The following is a 20,626-nucleotide window of genomic DNA, read 5'->3' on the forward strand; positions in this document are numbered from 1 at the left end:
TACATTGCCTTTCAGAGAAAAGAGGAGTCATAATTGAAAAGCTGAGGAAATGTTAGCTAGACTAATAAGGCATGCTGTTTCCCATAAATTGAAATGATAGGTAGCTAGATACACGTGAAGACAAAACAGCATACAAATGAGCCCATCTATTTGTGACTGTGTACATTTCGATGCATAGAGATTAGAGCCTAAGTGCTGTTTCAGGTAAGCCTCCATCCAGTGTTATCTTTAGACCATGAATGCATTAGGGTGAAATGAATAATAGAACCCTATGGAATGCAGTGCTCTAATGAAGACTCACAATAGACAGAGCTACTAATTGGCAGGTAGACGGGGGTCCTACCACTTACTTAGCCTTGACAAGCTGTTAGTGTCTCCTTTCAATAAGATGTTCTTGGAAACAGGAAATGAAATATCACCTGGCCCTTTGTGTTCCTTCGGTTTTCTATAACTGGTGGTGAGCATTGGTGTCTTGTCCAAAGGCACATTCTCATGTAAACAGTAGTCATAACCAATACATGCTTCTGAAAAGGGAAAGTGCATGTGCTGTTCTGAAGAACTTCCAGGTCTCTAAAAAGAAGTTCCAGGTCTCTGATCAAATAAGACCAAGTGATGCAACTAACCAAAGGGAGGAATACTGATTCCCCGTGACCACTATAACTCTATTTCTGTGCTAGAGACTTCTGGGAGGACTTGGTTATTCTTGGAAGATTCTGTTCCTTTTAGTGGATTTGATGTCAATGTCATAAAGTCATAGATGCTGGAATAAGAAAGGGTCTTAGAGAGTGTGTAGTTTGGCTTCACACCTAGCATAGCAGATACTTCCGTGACACCCAGAGGATCACCCTCCTTCACCACAATGGCGCAGGGCTGAACAACTCGCATATACCCAAGGCAGAGTTCCCATCTCATATAATGGCTGTAGCTGTTAGAAAGATTGTTTTTATGCTGAGCAATAGTGAATCTACTTATAATTAATGTCCATTAGTATCTGTTCTGCTACCCAGAGCTATGCTGAGTAAGTCTGATCCAGCATTTCACATGATTTTTAGAGCTGGACGGGACCTCAAGAGATCTCTTTGTCTAATCTTCTGAGTTTTGGAAAATGATCATATATGCAACTCAAGATAGGTTTTATGCATTTATGCATTCATTCCTAACACACTGAGCATAAATTCTATCCAGCATCAGCTTAAGGGCTGAGTTGTAAAAGTGAACAGGACAAAAACTTGGAAGCTTAAATTCTTGTGCACAAATATTTGTCCATTTTAGAACAGTTGTGAGAATGGAAATATTTTCTCCTTTATTTTATCTGTATTTTTCATTAATATCTTTATGCATCCAATGACTGATTTCTTTCACAGACATTTCCCCTTTTCAGTTGTTAAAAAATAGGGTTTTTTTATATGTTTAACTACATTTTTCTTACTAAAGAGAATTAAAAGGCAATGGTAATTAATTCAGCTCTGTTCTTCCTTTCCCTAAGCCCTCTTCAATTCATATAACCCATTTCTAGAACAACCTGTTTTTTACCTTTAATTACATTGTTTGTCAGTTTCTCTACAATGATTGTAACTAAACATAGTATTTAGGATTTAGTAGAAGGATAATTTCTTCTATTATGCATGTTATCTATCTGTGAACACATACTAGATTTACAGTGGCTTGATTACCTCTCACAATAGTGTCATTTTTAGAAAAGTAACTTAATGATTGACAGTGACGCCAGTTGTTTTCAGCTTGAACTTACCATTAGTTACTCATTTCTCTTCTCTGGATGTGGGGCTTTTTTTTTCTTTCTAGTTAAACGTTCTGCTTTAAGTTGGTCCTACCTTATGAGCAACTTCGAAATCTTTATTCCCAACTTTGATTACTTCCCAGAAATTTGGATCCCTCCATCTAAAGTTCTTCTTGACAGTGTGTCACAACATGTGAGTCCAAAAAACATCTAAACCTTGAAGTGGACCAATAAAAACAAGAAAAAAGCTTTGCTTCTCCTGTTCTTCCCATTTCTCCATCTCAACTGCTTCATCATGAAAATCTGTGTTGTCCATGATTTCTTACTTTTGCTCAAACAAAACCAGTGTACATTTTATTACCAAATCCTATTGACTTCACTTATAAAAATATCCTTTCCATCTCTTTCTTTCTAGACTACTGTAACCTTTACCCAGACCCCATTCTCACATGGTCTTTTACAATTGTTACTCTCCCCCAGTTCATCTCCTTGTATTCACTTTGAATCTTGAGAATCTATTCCCCATAAAGAAATGAAAATTGTGTTTTAAAGTTTAAATCAAAACATACCTCTTTCCTTTCAGCTGGAAATAAGGTCCCTCATATTCTGCCCAGCCTAATTTTCGGACTCCATTTCTTTCCACTAATCTACTTTCCCACTGATCTACAGCCACTGACCGTCTCTCTGCCCTTCCCACACAGCAGCCTCTTTTCATCCTTTCCATCTTCCCTCTGGAATGGCTCTCACCTGCGTCTTTGCATAGATTGTTCCTTATTATCCTTCAGGTCTCAGTGTATTTCATTATTTATTAGAATATTTTATTTATTTGAGAGAAAGCATGTGAGTGAGAGAGCAGAAGTAGGGGAGCAGCAGAGGGAAAGGAGAAGCACACTCCCTGCTGAGCAGGGAGCCTGATGTGGGACTCAGTTGAAAGATCCTGGGATCATGACCTGAGCCAAAGGCAGATGCTTAACTGACTGAGCTGCCCAGGTTCCCCCTGATCTCAGTTTAAATGTCACCTCTTAAAAGATGACTCTCTTGAATTTTCAATACAAAGTAGTCACTCTCTATCACTATCACATCACTCTGTTTTAATTGTCTCATGATGTGTATTTATAGCTCATATTTTCTATTTCTCATATTTTTTAAATAAGTATTTTCTTCTTTTTTTGTTTTTTTTTTTAAATTAATTTATTTTCAGCATAACAGTATTCATTATTTTTTCACCACACCCAGTGCTCCATGCAATCCGTGCCCTCTCTAATACCCACCACCTGGTACCCCAACCTCCCACCCCCCCCCCGCCCCTTCTAAACCCTCAGATAGTTTTTCAGAGTCCATAGTCTCTCATGATTCACCTCCCCTTCCAATTTCCCCCAACTCCCTTCTCCTCTCTAACTTCCCATGTCCTCCATGCTTTTTGTTATGCTCCACAAATAAGTGAAACCATATGATAATTGACTCTATCTGCTTGACTTACTTCACTCAGCATAATCTCTTCGAGTTCCATCCATGTTGCTACAAAAGTTGGGTATTCATCCTTTCTGATGGAGGCATAATACTCCATCGTGTATATGGACCACATTTTCCTTATCCATTCATCTGTTGAAGGGCATCTTGGTTCTTTCCATAGTTTGGTGACCGTGGCCATTGCTGCTATAAACATTGGGGTACAGATGGCCCTTTTTTTCATTTTCCTCTTTTTTAAATTTTGTTTATTTTTCAGAGAGAGAGAGCACAAAGCAGGGTGAGCGGCAAGCAGAGAGAGAATTAGACTCCCAGCTGAGCAAGGAGCCCAATGTGGGACTCAATCCCAGGCCCTAGGATCATGACCTGAGCCGAAGGCCGATGCTTAACCAACTGAGCCACCCAGCCTTCCCACAACTCATATTTTTTAATCCATTTGTCTGAATGTTATTTGTCTCCTCAAGTTAGAATGTAAGTTCCACTTGAGCTAGAGTCTGCCCTTTCCTGTTCACCACTAGATCCTTTGAACAGAGGCCACTGCCAGACCAGGCACATAGGCATCAACAAATATTTGACAAAGGAAACTTGTTTTATTTTGATTTTATAGTCTTGTCTTGCCAATATTCAGAGATCCATTGGAACTTTACATCTGTCTCTCTGAGTAGTGGCAAACCAATTTCACCTTCACCTATGGACTTAATAAAGAATTCCCAATTTCTTTGTCTCTGCCCTCAAAGAGCTACTACACTGAGATGGGGGAAAGAAAGTGCATCCCTTGGGGATACCATTCACTATAGTTACTTCAGAGCATTAAAGAAAACTTCTAGCAATCAGAGAAGACTAGCTCTCACAAATGGCAGGTCGTGCAAATTTCTGATATCTAAGAGATTAAATTTTCTCATGTCATATTTTGTGGAGTTTGTTTAGAGAGTTTTGTTTTGTTTTTAATAATTACCTCAACTCAAATATTCAAGAGTTAGAAATTATTGATCTCATAAAATCACCTGCATGAGCTTCCAAGTGGTTGGTTGACCGTAAGAGAAAACCATGGGATCCATTCTCGCCCTGGCTCTGTAGGGCTGTCGCCTTGCTTATGCCTCTAAGCATGGGTTATAACAGACATTGGGCTTCACTTACTGTGTATGCTAGCTTTCCCACCTGGGTTTTGGCATTTCTTAGTTTTTCTTCTCATCTTATTCTTCTATCTATCTAACCCATGCTGCTTCTCCTTCCATATGAATTCAGTTCATACAACAGACCTTATCTTCCACTTTTTCTTTCTAACTTGGCCTTGGCTTTTTCTTGGCACCTCCATCTCAGAGCTAGAAGGCTGTGATGGTCGCTCCTTGTCTACTCTGTGGTATTTTGTCTTTTCATTGTACAAAGTAACAATGACTATCTTCTGCCTCATTCTCAATGGCAGTGGCATGAAGGCTTCTCCTGCCCTGGGATGCTCCTAGTACCCACTGCTATTTACTCTGAGAATAAAGGACACAGGCCTTCAACTCACTTTGGCTTCTTCCTATCAATACAGTAACTAGTTTATCCTAAGTGACCCACACAGAAAACTAAACAAATGATTTCTTGTCTCCTAGGCTTCTCTCATAGTTAACTATTCAGTGGCCACAGCATACTAAAAAAAAAAAAACAACTATAATTATTTTAGGAACCAAGCACGTCCATGGCAAGAAAGGTAAAGTCCATTCCCAGTCATGCTTTTGTTTTCCCTTTTACTATAAGAAACTCATTTTTAAGAAAAGCTATTCAGATCTGCCCAACATTCTCTGCGTCAGCTTGATGGTCATGTAAGCTTCAGCCTAAAAAAAAAAAAAAGTCTGAAATGACCAAATTCTTTAAGAAGTTAAGACAGTATTGTTAACTGTCATCATGTTGTACATTAGATACCTGGAATTCGTTCCTCTTGCATAACAGAAACTTTGAACCCTTTGACCAACGTGTCTTCATTTCTCCCTCCTGCCCCTACCCCGCCACCCCTGTTTGATCAAACCAGTTTGATTGTGGCGATCTTTTCACAATATATACATATATCAAAATATTAAGTTGTACACTCTAAATGCATACAATTTTTTCATGTCAAAAGTAAGTCAATGAAATTACTTTTAAAAAGTTAAGACAGACACTGATAATTTGTGAACTCATAAAACCTTAATGTCCGACTGTCTGCTTTCTTTTTTTGGTGAATATAGACTTAGGTATGCCACAAATTTAAAAAAAAAAAACATATTGAGAAAGTATAAGATAGAAAGCGAAAGCATGCTTCAAAAAAAATGGATGGATTGGAAGAGTGTGGTAAATCATTCTTTCTTTTGTTTATTTATTCATTTAACATTTATATAGTGCCAAGGAGGTTCCCATTTTTCTACTAGGTACTGGGAATGCAAAAATAAATAGTATGACCTTTGACCTCAACTCAAAGTTTACTGGAAAAATCAGACATTTATTTATTAAATATCAGGTAAGAAACATTATAATAAAGATATATGGGTGGTTTTAAGGAGTCATTTGAAAAAGCAGACATATATGACCAGTGAACTCCCAAGATTATACTTTCGAATGGGTGGATTTAAAATCCATTAAGAGGGGGGTGCCTGGGTGGCTCAGTGGGTTAAAGTCCATTAAGAAGTCATCATTCAGCATTATTAAGAGGAGAAGCCTACAGAGTTCCTACAGTTGAACTCAGAGAATCCTGAGTTATGGAGTCAGGGAAGAATGAAGATTTAATTTAGCCAAGAAGGATCGCAGTGACTGAAGCAAGTAAAGCTGCCTTGAGGAAGAAGGAGGGTCAGGTACTTGATAATATCAACAAAGGGAAAAAAGCCCGCACTCAAAATTGCCCCAGTCTCCTCCACTGGTAACACTTCCCTTTAAAGAGTTTCAGGTGTTACAACCACAAAGGACTGGACCTTTTCTTGCCGTTGGACAAAAGTTAGCACAGCATTGCCTGGTTCATCTTAGACACTCAGCACTCATCTCTAAAAGCTCCTGAAAGTGGCACTGGGGAGGGAAAATGATCCTAGCCTTCATTCTGAATAAATAGGAATTTTTTTTTTTTTTTTTTTAGTTTGATCTGAAAGACACACACCTCCCCTCCCTTAGGGTACACCCTGCACTACTCAATTTATCTGTGTCAGAAACTCCAAGGACTGAATTGATTGTGCTGTAAATTGAACCTCGGGTTCTATTCTGAGTACTTGAAATGTGACACTATCCACTCAGCCCTCATGTTTGGGTTGGTTTTTGTTGTTTTTGATCCTAATATGTTGAAATATTTCTGCCTCTCTGGTGCTGTCTCAGACTGGGTCAGGAAATGTAGTTTTGATCAACTCTCATAATAATGTGGGGAGATGTTAAAGGTGAGTACCTATTGATAATTTAGACTGCCAGAAAGTGAGAAGCAGAGGAGACTTTAATAACCTGAAAAATGGTTGCAAAGGAGTGTGGTTTGATTTTCAGCTGTCTCTTCCTTGTATTTGTTTCTAACCCAGGGTGAGTTTTGACGAGGGCCACTCCTGGGACAAGTATGGCTTCACTTCGGTTCCTCTCTTTGTTGACGGGGCTCTGGTGGAGGCGGGAGTGGAGACCCAAATCATGACGTGAGTACTTATTCTGCTGTGCTGATAGGAGCCTGAGACATGCGTTCTTTCTCTGCTGAGGCCACAGGTTTTCCTGGGGAACCCCAAAACATTCCAATCTGGTCCCTCGTTTCCTCATCTGTAAAGTGGAGATATATGTTCTTATACCCACCAACTCAGAAAGCTACTGACAACATCTAAAAAGCTAGGCTCTTAAGTGACCAGTTGCTTCTAACAGTATTTAGGATGTTCTTTTTTTTTTTTTTTTTTTTTAAGATTTTATTTATTTATTTGACAGACAGAGATCACAAGTAGGCAGAGAGGCAGGCAGAGAGAGAGAGAGAGAGGAAGAAGCAGGCTCCCTCCTAAGCAGAGAGCCCAATGCTGGGCTCGATCCCAGGACCCTGGGATTCTGACCTGAGCCAAAGGCAGAGGCTTTAACCCACTGAGCCACCCAGGTGCCCCTTTAGGATATTCTAGCAAATTTCCATGTATCCCAAATCCAAGCAAACAGAAAGCTTCAGTCTTTAGACATGACCTGTTTCTTTCCAGAATGGTCCAGTAAGGGTCAAGGGACGGGGACAGGTATAGCAAATAAAACAGCCAACATACTGGAATAAGGGAATATTTTAAGGGAAACTCCTGGAGTCTGTGACACACATATACACACACACACACATAGAGTTGTCATTCTGTATTTTTCTCTGTTCCTTTACACTGAGAATAGATGATCTTTAAGTTATAAAAATCCTCAGAGTGCTTTCTGAATATTAAAGAAAAATTTAATGATTTGGTACTAGTTTTTAAAAGTCTAACTCCATCTCCCTATGTCCTCCATGTTATTTGTTATGCTCCACAAATAAGTGAAACCATATGATAATTGACCCTATCTGCTTGACTTATTTCACTCAGCGTAATCTCTTCCAGTCCCGTCCATGTTGCTACAAAAGTTGGGTATTCATCCTTTCTGATGGAGGCATAATACTCCATAGTGTATGTGGACCACATCTTCTTTATCCATTCGTCCATTGAAGGGCATCTTGGTTCTTTCCACAGTTTGGCGACCGTGGCCATTGCTGCTATAAACACTGGGGTACAGATGGCCTTTCTTTTCACTACATCTGTATCTTTGGGGTAAATACCCAGTAGTAGGGAGATGGAGAGGAAAAGGTAGTTGAGGGAAATTGGAAGGGAGGTGAACCATGAGAGACTATGGACTCTGAGAAACAACTTGAGGGTCTTGAAGGGGCGGGGGGTGGGAGGTTGGGGAACAAGGTGGTGGGTATTAGGGAAGACACGTATTGCATGGAGCACTGGGTGTGGTGCAAAAACAATGAATACTGCTACGCTGAAAAGAAATAATAAAAAAAAGAAATGTTATAAATGTTATAAAGTTGTTCAATTAAAAAGTTAAAAATAATCTTGAAAAAAAATAAGATATAAAAAACAGATATAAAAAGAAGGAAAAGAAGTCTGTCTAACTCTAATTCCTAAAGAGCTAATCACCTATGTGTGTTTGTGTGCACATGGATAATGAGGGGAATATGGGGGGATGGGCCCTCCACCAGCCAGTACCACCATCGCCTCCTGCACTTTGAAGTGACTAGAACATTGTACACCTTCATCTTCATTGAGCGGACTGAAGGGAGTCACTTGGCAAGATTAAGGAAACCTGCCATGTTGTGGGGTTGACACAGAGGGGCCCACAGAACACTTCTCTGCTGGTTTGAGGGAAGAGTGTAGTCTTCTTCCCCTAGGGAATCCTGCTATTCTTTGGGAAGCTTTGCGTTCATGAATGTCTTTATAGTTTGAATGAGTCTTTTCCTGAATGAGGACTTATGGGCTTTGAGGAGGAGGCCAATACAGGGCAAATGGCTAGTTTTGTACTTTCTTTTCCTGAAAGTATCAGTTTAAAAAAGTCTGTGACAACTGCAGCTGTGCAGTTTTGTCCAAGTGTCATAGTCTGGACCCCAAATTGACTTCTTTGCCATGTCCCACCTCTTTAGGTCCATTCTGACACCCAGAGTGTTGACTGGCCAGTCCTCTGGGCTTTCCAAGTAACAGAAAATACTCAGCTGTGTTGAAAACTGGTGCACAAATTGGGAATAACAAAGGGACAAAAATCTCACCCCCCGTTTCGGGCACCTGAGCTCAGATTCTGTGCAATCCAGTAGCTATGACTTACCTGTCTGGTAGCTAGCCATGCTGGATCTTCATTTCTAAGATTGAATCAATCCTTCTGCTTCTTTTTAAAATGTTGAAATCCTAAAAATCTCCTTTTTAGCAAGCTTAGCAGAAGCCTGCAAGGATCTCATATCTATAGGACTTGTCTAGAGAAAAAGTCCAGGATTCCCAGTGCCCTCATTATTACAAAAAAGGTTTATAATAGAAAACCTGAATGGTTACACAGAATGCCTTTAAAACATTTAGGACAGGTGCAAGAAAGAGTGATTTTAAATTCTCTTCTTTAATTCTCTCTGAATTTTCTAAATTGCCAGGGAAATATTTTCTTTGAACTCCAAGGGTGGTGAACGTGTCTTTTACAGACTTAACACTCATTTTTGAGCATCTGCTCTGTTTTAGGTACTGGGTTGGGTCCCAGAGCTCTGTAGTTGAAAATGGAAAGATAGGATATCAAGCCCTAGGAAAAGCTGCTCTGATCCTCCCAAGGGGTATATTGCATTAGTAACTGATATCTGTAGATGTGCACCTGTGTTAGGGGAAGACTTCTCTGGGCAGTTCTGTTGTAAAATGTGAGCAAGGATGTCCCATAGAATTTGCTGCTCAGGATGTAAGGCTGTTTTTTGAGTTTTGTCCATTTTCTTAAAATACACCCTCTATAGAATTGTCTCACCAACTCATTTCTAGTTAAAGTTTCTGAACAAACAGACTCTTATTGTTAGGCTGAGAAATCACTTTATTAAGAGTTAACAATACTGTATGCAAGTGTAGCCATATAAGCATACACAGTATTTAAGATACAGCATATTATTACTGATGCTTAGAGCCTAAAGTTTCATCATTGGGCAGATACCCAGCAATAATGTGTAGCCTAAGTTCTGGATGTTTAAAGCAAGTATTGTAGTATAAATATTATTTCTAAAATAGAAGCGATTTGGTAAATATATAGATATACCTGTATCATAAGTATATATATGCAAGTGTATGTGTATACTGATGCACACACACACAAATACATGTATGTATATACAGAGATAGGTAACAGATACAGTGAAAGAGAAAGCCCAAGGATTTAGGGTCCTGGCAAGATCTTTGTAAGGTTATACTGTAAAAGAATAATAATAATAAACCTTAAAAAATTGTTACCTATATGGTAGAGACTGTTCTAGAAGGACAAATCAGAAATTCCTGTCTTCATAAAGTTTGTGTGCTTGTGCATTAAATAAATGTAAATACAAATGACTCTGTTATTTTACCTAGAATACTCTGCCAGGAGATTAAGATGTTTTCTTAAAAATTCTGGGATGCAGATGAACTACTGGGAATACTACCATCTTTGTTCAGGAGGGTCTCTGACAGGAGCTAACTTTGGCAAATTATTTCCTGTCCTTTGTTTGGTCACTAGCTATGAAAAGAAAACCTTCCTCTTTTCTAGGACTTCCTGATACTGCCATCAAAGAGTTAAAGTATTGAATTCTAAATTCCGTAAGGCAAAAGGTACACACATTCAAGAAGGTTGTATAGTTGGCCTGAATTTATTAAACCAGATGTGGCTGCTCATCACAGTCAAACCTGACATGGTCCTAGAATGCCCAGTACTTGGGTAGTGAAGAGATATATATGGTTCTAAAGTAAGGTATTCCTTGATTTTGTGTGAAAGACACATACTGGTCCCTCCTTTTTTTTTTTTTAAGCTTTCTCCTCCTCCTGTAATAAGACTTATCCTGCATCTTCTTGGATGGAACCTCTTTAAACTCATTGCATGCTTCTCTTGGGCATTACTTTGAATAATATCCCATGTACACCAACCTCTACATGACTGGGCATTCCCTAGCAAGTCTAAGGGTACAGTTTAAATTCTGTGTTCATCTAATCTTAAATTGTAATAATTTTTTTCTCAGCTTCAGATGGAGTTTAGCTGGTCACATGGATACAAGGGAGATTGACCTCAGGGCCAAACCATTTACTGAAAAGACGAGATAACACTCCTATTTTCTTTTCCTCCCCACTACGACTCCACAAGAGCAGGAAAAGCTTCTGCCCCCTCTACCTTCTTCATCAAGATACTTTAAATGCTAGCAAGTAGAAAAGGTGCGAGGGTAGAGCATAACTGTCTTACATAGAATTTGGGACAGACAGGTACTTGTCTTCTCATGAAATTAAGATGAGTTTGGATGCAGTTGTCCAACCAAATATAAGCAATTCAGGCTGCCTGTTTTCAACTTTTTATTAAATCCAAGTGTCTCCAGTATGAAAATGATCCAGATGTTGTCAGGGCTCTTCAGACAACCACAAGTATGAGCCCTGAAAAGACTGTCATGAGGCGATTTCTGTCTCTGCCTTAGATTTGAAAATGACTTTAAAACGAGGTGACCCAATAGGGCCAAGCAGAGCTTTTACCTCGTGGAATGACAATGACATGGATTGAAGTAGGAGTTCAAAAAACTTGCTATATCCCCTAAGCACTATGAGGGCAAGGGGCCCATTTGGGGACAAGTATGCTTACTCTTGGCCATTTAATCAAAAACTCGCTCATGATGTAGGCTATTTGACTCTGTATTTTTCTCCTCATGGCTAACCCTGACTCTCTAGCTCAGCTATGGTCAGGGAGGAAGAAAGGCTTGCTCATTCTCACTAAGGTTTGATTGGCTTATCTTGTTACCTTCATTTGGAGGATTTAAATATTTATCAGTTTAGAATAGTTCATTTTATATGTCCTCTTGACAGGGCTACAGGGTACCTAGATATTTGGTCAAACATTATTCTTCATGTTTCTGTGAGCGTGTTTTTGGATAAGACTAACATTTAAATCAGTAGACCTCCTAAAGCAGATTGCCCTCCCTAATATGGATGGGTCTTATCCCATCAGTTACAAGTATGAATAGAACAAAAAGCCTGACCTTTCCCTGAGCAAGAAAGAATTCTGACTGCCTGGCTGCCTTTGAACTAGGAGATGGCTTTTTCTGGCATTTAATTCCAACTAAAAAAAAAAATCCATTCTTCCTGGGTTTCAAGCCTAGAACTACTCTTATCAGCTCTCCTGGGTTTCTAGGTTGCAGACTCACCCCACAGATCTTGGGACTTGTCAGCCTTCATAACTGTGTAAGCCAGTTGCTTATAGTAAATTCTTTTTTCTATCTATATATATTTATGTACACACACACACTTGACCTTTTAACAATACAGGTTTGACCTGCATGGGTCTAGTTACACATGGATTTTTTTTTCAATAGATATGGTACAGTACTATAAATATATTTTCACTTTCTTATGATCTTTTTTCTCTAGCTGACTTTATCATAAGAATACGGTCTATAATACATATAACATACGTAGTATGTGTTCATTGACCTCATGTTATCGGTAAGACTTCCAGTCAACAGTAGACATACTAGTAGTTAAGTTTTGGGGGAGTCAAAAGTAATACACAGATTTTTAGCCATGCAGAATCTTGATGCCCCTAATGCCTGCATTATTCAAGGGTCAAGTCTATATACATATCTTATTGGTTCTGTTTCTCTGGAGAGCTCTGAATAATACACAGTTCATTATTGAAAATTGTGTAAGAAGATTCTAATATCTTTCAGACTCTGTTAGAGAGAATTAAAGAGGTAAATACCATTCTTTTTACCTACAGGGATCACTTGGGCCAATGTGTTGGGGGAGGGAGATACACCAACCATCAAAGAACCCTAGTTGTATAACTGGGATATGAGTAAAAGGAAGTGAAGACTTCACATACACAAAAGAGTGTCAGTTGAGTTGGTCTTGAAATTTCAATAGCAGTTTACCTGAAAAGCCAATAATGGGTAATAGAATGTAAGCTCAAAGAAAGCAGAAATTTTTCATCATTTTGTTGAGGACTTTGACTTCAGTACTGCTCCTGAAAGGGGAATTAGCACACTGTAGGAAATCAGTAATTATTTGTTGAAAGAATTACTGATTTGAAGACAAAGAACAGAAACAAAACAATGAGCCATGGAAGAGCACATGGCTAGGTGTCAAGGGATTGATACTGGGAGGGTTCTTAAGTTATGTTTAGGGATTTGGTCTTATCCAAAGTGATGTTCTTGAAATTAAAAATGTGGTAATGCCCTCCTCTTCTCAAAAACCCATGGAAGGCTCTCCATTGTCTTTATGATAAAATCCAAACTCACTGAATGGCCTAGAGATATCTACACTGACCACATGACCGGGACCTCACTTCTGGCCCCACACTCTGATTGCCTTTCTCTGATCCATTTGCGCCTTCCTGCCCCAAGATTTGTGTGTGTGTGTGTGTGTGTGTGTGTGTATCTGCCTGGAAGTTGCTTGCACTCCACACTTGAACAACCAAACTTCTAGGTATCTTTCAGGTCACAGCTTAAGGGTCAGCTCTTCTAGTGTACCTTCTTTATCCCATTAGATCACACTGGGGACCCCCTTCCTATATCCTGTCTTACCCCTCAGTAGTTTACCTTCACAATGCTTTCAACAATAAATATTAATGAAAATGGCATTTTTGTAACTTCCTCCTTCACCTTCAACTGCCCTCAAGACAGAGACAGACATACATGTGTATGTGAGTAAACACATACATGACTTTTAAACTTTATGAGGGAGGATCTTTGTGTATTTTGTCCTGTGGGTGCCATATGTTTATCAGCTTTGTGCTTGCACTAAGGATTTAATGGCATACATGTATTGAATGAGTAAATGAATGAATTAACAAGCACATGTTATGGTCCCCAATAATCTTTTTTTAAAAATTGTATTTATTTGAGAGAGAAAATTAGAGAGAGAGAGAGAATGAGTGGGAGGAGGGGCAAAAGGAGAGGCAAACTCCCTGGTGAGCCGGGAGCCCAACTTGGGACTTAATACCAGGACTCTGGGATCATGACCTGAGCTGAAGGCAAACACTTAACCAACTGAGCTACCCAGGTGCCCGGTCCCCAGTAATCTTACCACTGTTGTGATTGTAGAGATCTCCCTGGACTCTGAAGTACTATGATCAGAATCCAGTAGTTGCAAGTTATGAGGATGTAGGGGTTGGGTCAGAGTCAGAGTCTTGTGTATGCAGTCTATGGAAGATGGTGATGCAGGGGGTGGAATGATGCATGGGTGCAACAGGACAGCTGGAGAATGGGGACCCTCCTGGGAGTGATCCCTGATTTCCTCCACCTTTCACAAGAGTCCACCGGCTTCCACTTCACCTGGAGACCAGTGCTTGGGCAGCACAGTACCTTCCAACACTAACTCGACAGGGAAATTTGTGTGAGAGAGACGGTCCCCGGCTTGCAGGCATGAGATTTGCTTGCTTTCATTGCTTTTTTCTCCACTGTCTTTTCAAATGTTATTATTTCAACATTTCCTTGGTAACCTTGACAGGAACCATCTAGTCTAGCCTAATTCATTGTGAAATGTGACCATTCATATTACTTCAGGCTGAGAATAGGGCTGGATGATTGACAAGCCAGAGGGCCTATGGCCATCTCAGGCAGTGGCTCTCTAGTTGCTGAGATCCTGTGCTTCTGGGGCATTCCAGCATCTTCGGTGTATTATTTGCCCCCAAAATAGTCCTTTAAAGAAAACTCTTTTTGCTGTGGCTTAGATGTGGAATCAGATGGGAAACACTGCTTTCCTGCATCCTCAAAAGTACATTTGAAATCCTTTCTTGGTATGAAATATTTGAACTCATTGGCTGTGATTTAGCTGATCTTTTACAGGAGCCAGGGACCACCTGGCAGCCTCTCAGAGTGGAAAAAACAAAAAAACAAACAAAAATAAAACCAATGAAACCAAGAGGGAAGTCCTGCCTCCCTGGAAGAAAGTGGACACTTCTTGCCAAGAGTAAGAAGTATCTTCTTACCAGCCTGTGTCTGCCCAACACCCACTTTTGTGCCAGGTATCTGAGCACTTTCCCAAATTTAATTGCATAGATTTCTCCCAACAACCCCACCAGATACAACAGATTGTTATCACTGGGCATATGTGCTCTGAGAAATTGAGGCTCTGAGAAATTCAGTGCTCAGCTCACACATTCAGGAAGAGGCAGACTGAGAGCAAGGAATGTGAATTTCAAACATCAGGCTCAGAGCTGAAGTTGGAGGAAAGATACTAGAGTTCACCAGTGTTTGTTCAGTAAAGGGGCATGGTGTGTGGGGCTAGAGTGGCAGGACGTTATTCACGAAGTATGGAGGGATGGCCACTGTGCTTGACACCAAGTCACAGCAGACTCATTCAAACACAACCTGTTTGAAAAGATTTGATGAACATGTGCTAGACATGGAGAACAATGAGATTGGAAGGTATGAGACAAATTGTAGTTGTCATTGGATATCAAAGAAGGGATTGAAGATAAAATAGCTAGAAGAGGCTTTGTGGCTCTGCAGGAGAGAGGGAGAATTATGAGCAAACATGGAACAGTAGACCATGCCTGGCCTGCAGATGGGAGACTGAGTGGTAAGAAGGTTAGAGATGCTTATGGCAAATTGTCTAGGCCAAATGCCTTGTTGACTCCTTGGATAAATGCAGTTCTAATTGGCATAAATCTCTGATCCATTGTTCTACCAGCAGAACTAATAGCCATAGTGAAGGGAGAAAGAGAGAGAACATTTTGCCTAGAAAATTATGCACATCCTGAAGATGCTGAGGTTAAAAAAAAAAAAATGAAGACCTTCTTTCCACCTAAGAGACTGTGACCACATGCTTAGCAGGGAACGTGCTCTCAAATCTAGCCTTGGCGCCACACCAAGACCCAACTCTGAGCATAAATGCATTGTTTAGCCTCTGGTAACTGCATCCGATAAAGTCGTTGGAAATGAACTAGCGCTGCTTCCATTGATCTGTTTTTCAATTCTCTGTTGTTTGCTGGAAGAGTCCGATTTTACTTTGCCCAAAGTAAGTCATTCGAGTAATTGGTAAATCCAGTGGAACTCTGAAGTCATTGCCTCTCAGGCTGGCTGCTGGGTTCACATCCTTCACATTGTCAGCTGACTTCCATCATCCCACAAGCACCCTCCTGTGTGTGCCAAGGAACACAAAAGCAGCATGTGTGCCAGCGTAGGGATTTGGGGGTGTCCCTGGGATGGACGGGAGGCTGGCTACAGCCTGGAAGGAAAAGCCTTATTCTGAGCAACAAACTGCTGTGTGGGCTGGAGTGGCGGCCGAGAGCTTGAGTGTTGGAGCGCCACGCTCTGGGGAGAGGGCTCAGGGTACCACCTATCACCCATGTGACCTTAGAAGCTTCACTTGCTCTCCCTCTGAGCTTGGCTCTCCTGACATGGATTTGGGAATTAAGTGAAATAATCTCCTCAGGGGGACATTAGAGCTGTTTATAGTCTCTGTCTTCTAATGAGCAAGAAATGGTTCATTTTCAGGGAAGAACTTTGGCCTCCTAGACAGGGGTTGACAGAGATTTTCCCTAATGATTTTCGCTTTTGCTGGTCATGGGGTCTTTGATGCACCTACTTGACTCCTGATCTAGGGTATAAAAAAAAAAAAAAAAGCCATAGCCACTCACTCATAGCCATTGATTTGGTCAACAGTGTGTTCCAATAAAACTAGAGAGGGCACGGATTGCATGGAGCACTGGGTGTGGTGCAAAAACAAGGAATACTGTTATGCTGGGGGGGAAAAAAACTTTATCAGTAGACACTGAAATGTGAATTGCATGCAGTTTTTACATGTCAAAAATACCATTCTTCATTTGCTTCTCTTTCCCCAACCATTTAAACTGTAAAAACCATTGTTAGCTTGTAGGCCTTCCAGAATGGAGAGCAGGCCAGATTTGTTCCACAGGTTGTAATCTGTGGACCCCAAATGAGAAGGTACATGGAACTTAATGTATTGTGACTTGTTACAAATATAATTTGAATTTTTGACCCAGTTTTTACAAACTGCCCCCGCTCACAACCGATATCTCCAGTCATACCCCTTTCTGAAAAGATTGAACAGGCAGATCATTGGGAATGCCTTAGAAGTTGCCTCATTTCTTACCCTAACCACACAGGCAGGGCACCTCTTTCAGGAAGCCCTCCTCAATTCCTTCAGCTCTTATTGCTTTTCACTGGATTTCTTTCTTAAGCTTCAGGGTATGGCTCACAGGTATGCTTAATTAGGTCTTCACTTTTTTTTTTTTTTAATGCAGCCCAAATTTGCAAATTTGGAAATATTTGGCAGCATTGAATCCAAATGCCTGTAGTCTGACAATTTTCTAGAGCTGCAGAAAAGTTGCCCGCTTTGGGCTGGGCATACCCTACCTCTCACCTGATGTACAGGTGTCTACTCCCATGCTTCAGCTCATTCATGGTCCATTTAAGCTGCCCTTCTGGCTCCTGTGAGATTTTCAATTTGTGATTTCCACAATAGATGCAGCCACAGTTTCACACCTATATTGTTTCTTGCCGTTCTCTTTGAGAGTTTCATACATGCCATAATAAAGTATAAAGAGTAATTTCATAAGCATCAGTGTACCAGCCACCTGGAATTAATAAATATTAACTTGGGCTTCAGATTTTTTTTTAATTAATATGCAGGGAATTCCCAGGAGAACCGGTCTTCTCATTATTGTTCCATTTGAGATCCTTTCCCTTTACTCCCTACAGAGATCAGTGACTGCTGTGAATTTGATGCATATCCTTCTAGCGCATTTGTTGGTACATTCAGTACGTATTTAATTATCCACAGAAATATATGTAGTGTTGCTTTATGTGTTTTTAAAGTGTATAATTTATTTAAGTGCTGTCATTCTCCTACAGGGGTCTGTCACTCAATATTATCTCTCTTGGGGCATATCCATCTGGTCCAGACACTTTTAATACTATATGGCATTCTTTCATGATAGGAATACGCACAGTTTATTTCTCCATTCTCTTATCAGTGGACATTTAGGTTGTTTCCAGTTTTGGACTGGTTTCAGCAGTACTGTTCTATCTCTGCACATGCCTCCAAGTGCCTACATAGAATTCTCAGAACCTTATACCTACAAGTGGGATGGCTAGGTGATGGCAAATTGCCATTGTTTTTGTTTTTGCACTGTTATCTGAGTGTTTTTTATATTGGTCACCTCTGCAGTGGGAGTCTGTGAGAATCATAGGGTTTGCAACTGTCTTATTGGTCATCTCTCAGAGGCCTGAACATGGAGACTTGTGCACCACTGTAGCTCAGCAGATACATGGTGAGTTAATAATGCCATTGGACCACACTCCAAACATTTAAGGGCAAGGGCTGAATTTTATGTCTGTAGGGTTCCTTTCATCTCTTGCTTTGGAACTTGACATGAAGTAAGAGATTGGGAAGTGTAATGCCATGGGAAAACCAGGTCATTTTCCTTCTCCTTTCTTTGATCTCTTTTCATTTCCATATATTTCCTCCTGTTTGGAACGTCCACTTTCTCCCTCTGTGTCCATCTCTTAGATTCCCCTTCTTACCCCAACTCCTGACTCTTCGTCTAGTTTCGCAGACCACAGGTTCCATAGCCCACAGTTATGGACTTTTAACTTTCAAACCCATTGAAGGAACTTATTAAGATTTGAGAAAAGAATTGAGGTTGTTTGGACATAGAATGATTCTTTAAATTCATTGTAAAAACTCAGCTTTCTTTCCTATGCCTTGTTGTTGCCTTTTAGTTTCTTTCTTATTCTCCCCTCCACTCTCTGCCTCTTCCAGGTCCTATTTTCAAATCTTCTATGCCCTGCCTCTGTCTGCCATCTCACAGATCAGAGCATTTTGCTGCAGGGACCAGCTCTGCTCACAGGATCCCTTGCTGCTGGTCCCCTGCCTATTTCTATTAAGGTCTGGTTCATGTCTCACTTTCACTCAGTGCACTCCCACTGCAGCTGTTGACCTCCTTTAGTGCTAAGCCCATCTACACCCTAATGGGAGAACAATCAGGTGACATGTACACACACCAGTAGCCAAGCATGCAGCCTGAATTTCTGGAGACTGACAACTGTGGGCTGCTGATGGCTGGCCTTCCCAGATCACGGCTTTCAGCTTTGATATGAAATCGGTCCTCAGCAGCTGCCTCCGTGCAAGCAGAGAGGAAGGCTCATGGAGCAGGAGGCAAGAGGAGGCCTGAGGAGACTTGGCCTTCCAGGGAGAACTAGGTATTTAGAAAAAGGACTCAGGGATCCACATGTATCAAGCCCCTGTTGCAAGAATGTTTATTACTTCTTTATTCAGCAGGGTGCCTGCGTGCCTACTACAAAGCAGACACTGTTCTGAGAGTTCCAGGAGCCGGGCGGGCTAAGGTATACACAAGACAGTCAAGGGCTCTGCTGATGGGACGTTTATGTTCTAAAGTCTCTTCCACACTCTAGAGAAGAAAGATAAGTTTTGTATGAGGTTTATTTCAGGCTAGGGTTTGTGGAATATGTTCTATAATCCAGTTATGAGCTTTTAATGGTGTGATGGTGGTGAATTACATGGTGGCGGGAGGGGGGGAGTGGGGAGGGGTAGAGAGAGAGAGAGAGATTGCTATAAACCTCAGGGAAACTCTAACTTCCAACAATTCCAACCCTGGTTTCTGATTAATGCTTACATCCTAGTCTGAGAAAGGACAACACTGTGAATGAATAGAAGAGAACCTCACAGAATATTAAAAAGAGTGGTTACCTCCAATGGAGCTTTTATTTTCTCATCTATACATTTTTATAGTTTTCGATTTTTATATAATGAGAAAAGGGAAATCATTTATCAAATTGTACACGTGAGAAAAAATAAATATCTCCCAGATAAATAAAGGGAGGAGCTGCATTTAAGTATATTTAGGTGATTGTGTGAGTCACACTTACTCTATCTTTGAGGTTATGACCTACAAGAAAGGAGAGTCTTAACTACCCACTGTCACTTTCCAGTGCTAACTAATGCTCTGAGCAAATTAATACAAAATCATTTCAAATAAACAGGCGACTGGCATCCAATCAAAGACCAGAATGGAAAATAGACAAATCCCACTCATAAAATGAAAATTCAGGAAATTGCTAGATAGTGGCTTCTGATGAAGCGGTGCTCTAAATAATTTCTTCAAGGTCATCTGGTTAATTTATGATGCATTTGTAAGTTATTGTGTATTTTAAAAATTAATGAAAGATTTAATTATAGCAGGGTTGCCTGTGACCTTTTGTGAAATGACTTCATCATAAATCTGCAGGCATTTCAGAACTGTTTTCCAGGTTTCTAATAATTTGCTCTCAAATTAATGACATCCAGCCAGTGAAAGGAGTCAAGGCTGAGTAAAAGGATTGAGTTGGGATTTGCGGTTTCCTAGCAATGGCTAATTCTGAGTTCTGGACGGAGGTGGCAGAGAACATGGTTTGTGACTCACCGGAATCCACAGCAGGTTTAACTGTTTACTTAGAGGAATGAGAAATAAATCCAGTGTGTCAATAGGGGAAATTGCAGGTAGCCAGACGAGGTCATTGCAGAAGATTTGATTTGGGGCACATTTATCTACATGTCAGTGTGGAGGTAGTACCTGGATTGGTGGGAGAATTCTTCTTCCCTCAAACCCACGGGGGTTCTCCCTCATTTATAAATTGAAGGCTTATGCCTGCCCTCCAGCTTACCAGCCCCCTGTGAAGCTCAACTTAGACTCCATCACCCTAGTGTCTCTGACCTTCTTCAATCTGACTGAGACCTGCTAAATGGTCTTTGGAGAGAAGCA

General features: G+C 40.5%; 1 protein-coding gene across 2 annotated transcripts in view; it reads left to right on the forward strand.

Annotated features, from left to right (window-relative positions):
• The window catches only part of SORCS3 (sortilin related VPS10 domain containing receptor 3), a 587,951-nt gene that overhangs the window by 502,126 nt on the left and 65,199 nt on the right, over nt 1-20,626 (forward strand). For both annotated transcript variants that reach the window (XM_082722548.1, XM_082722549.1), the window contains one exon: nt 6,712-6,819. In XM_082722548.1, the coding sequence (XP_082578674.1) occupies nt 6,712-6,819 (108 nt within the window). The remainder of the gene's footprint in view (nt 1-6,711; nt 6,820-20,626) is intronic.

Source organism: Mustela nivalis (genome assembly GCF_964662115.1).
Source record: "Mustela nivalis genome assembly, chromosome: 2".
Taxonomy (NCBI): Eukaryota; Metazoa; Chordata; class Mammalia; order Carnivora; family Mustelidae; genus Mustela; species Mustela nivalis.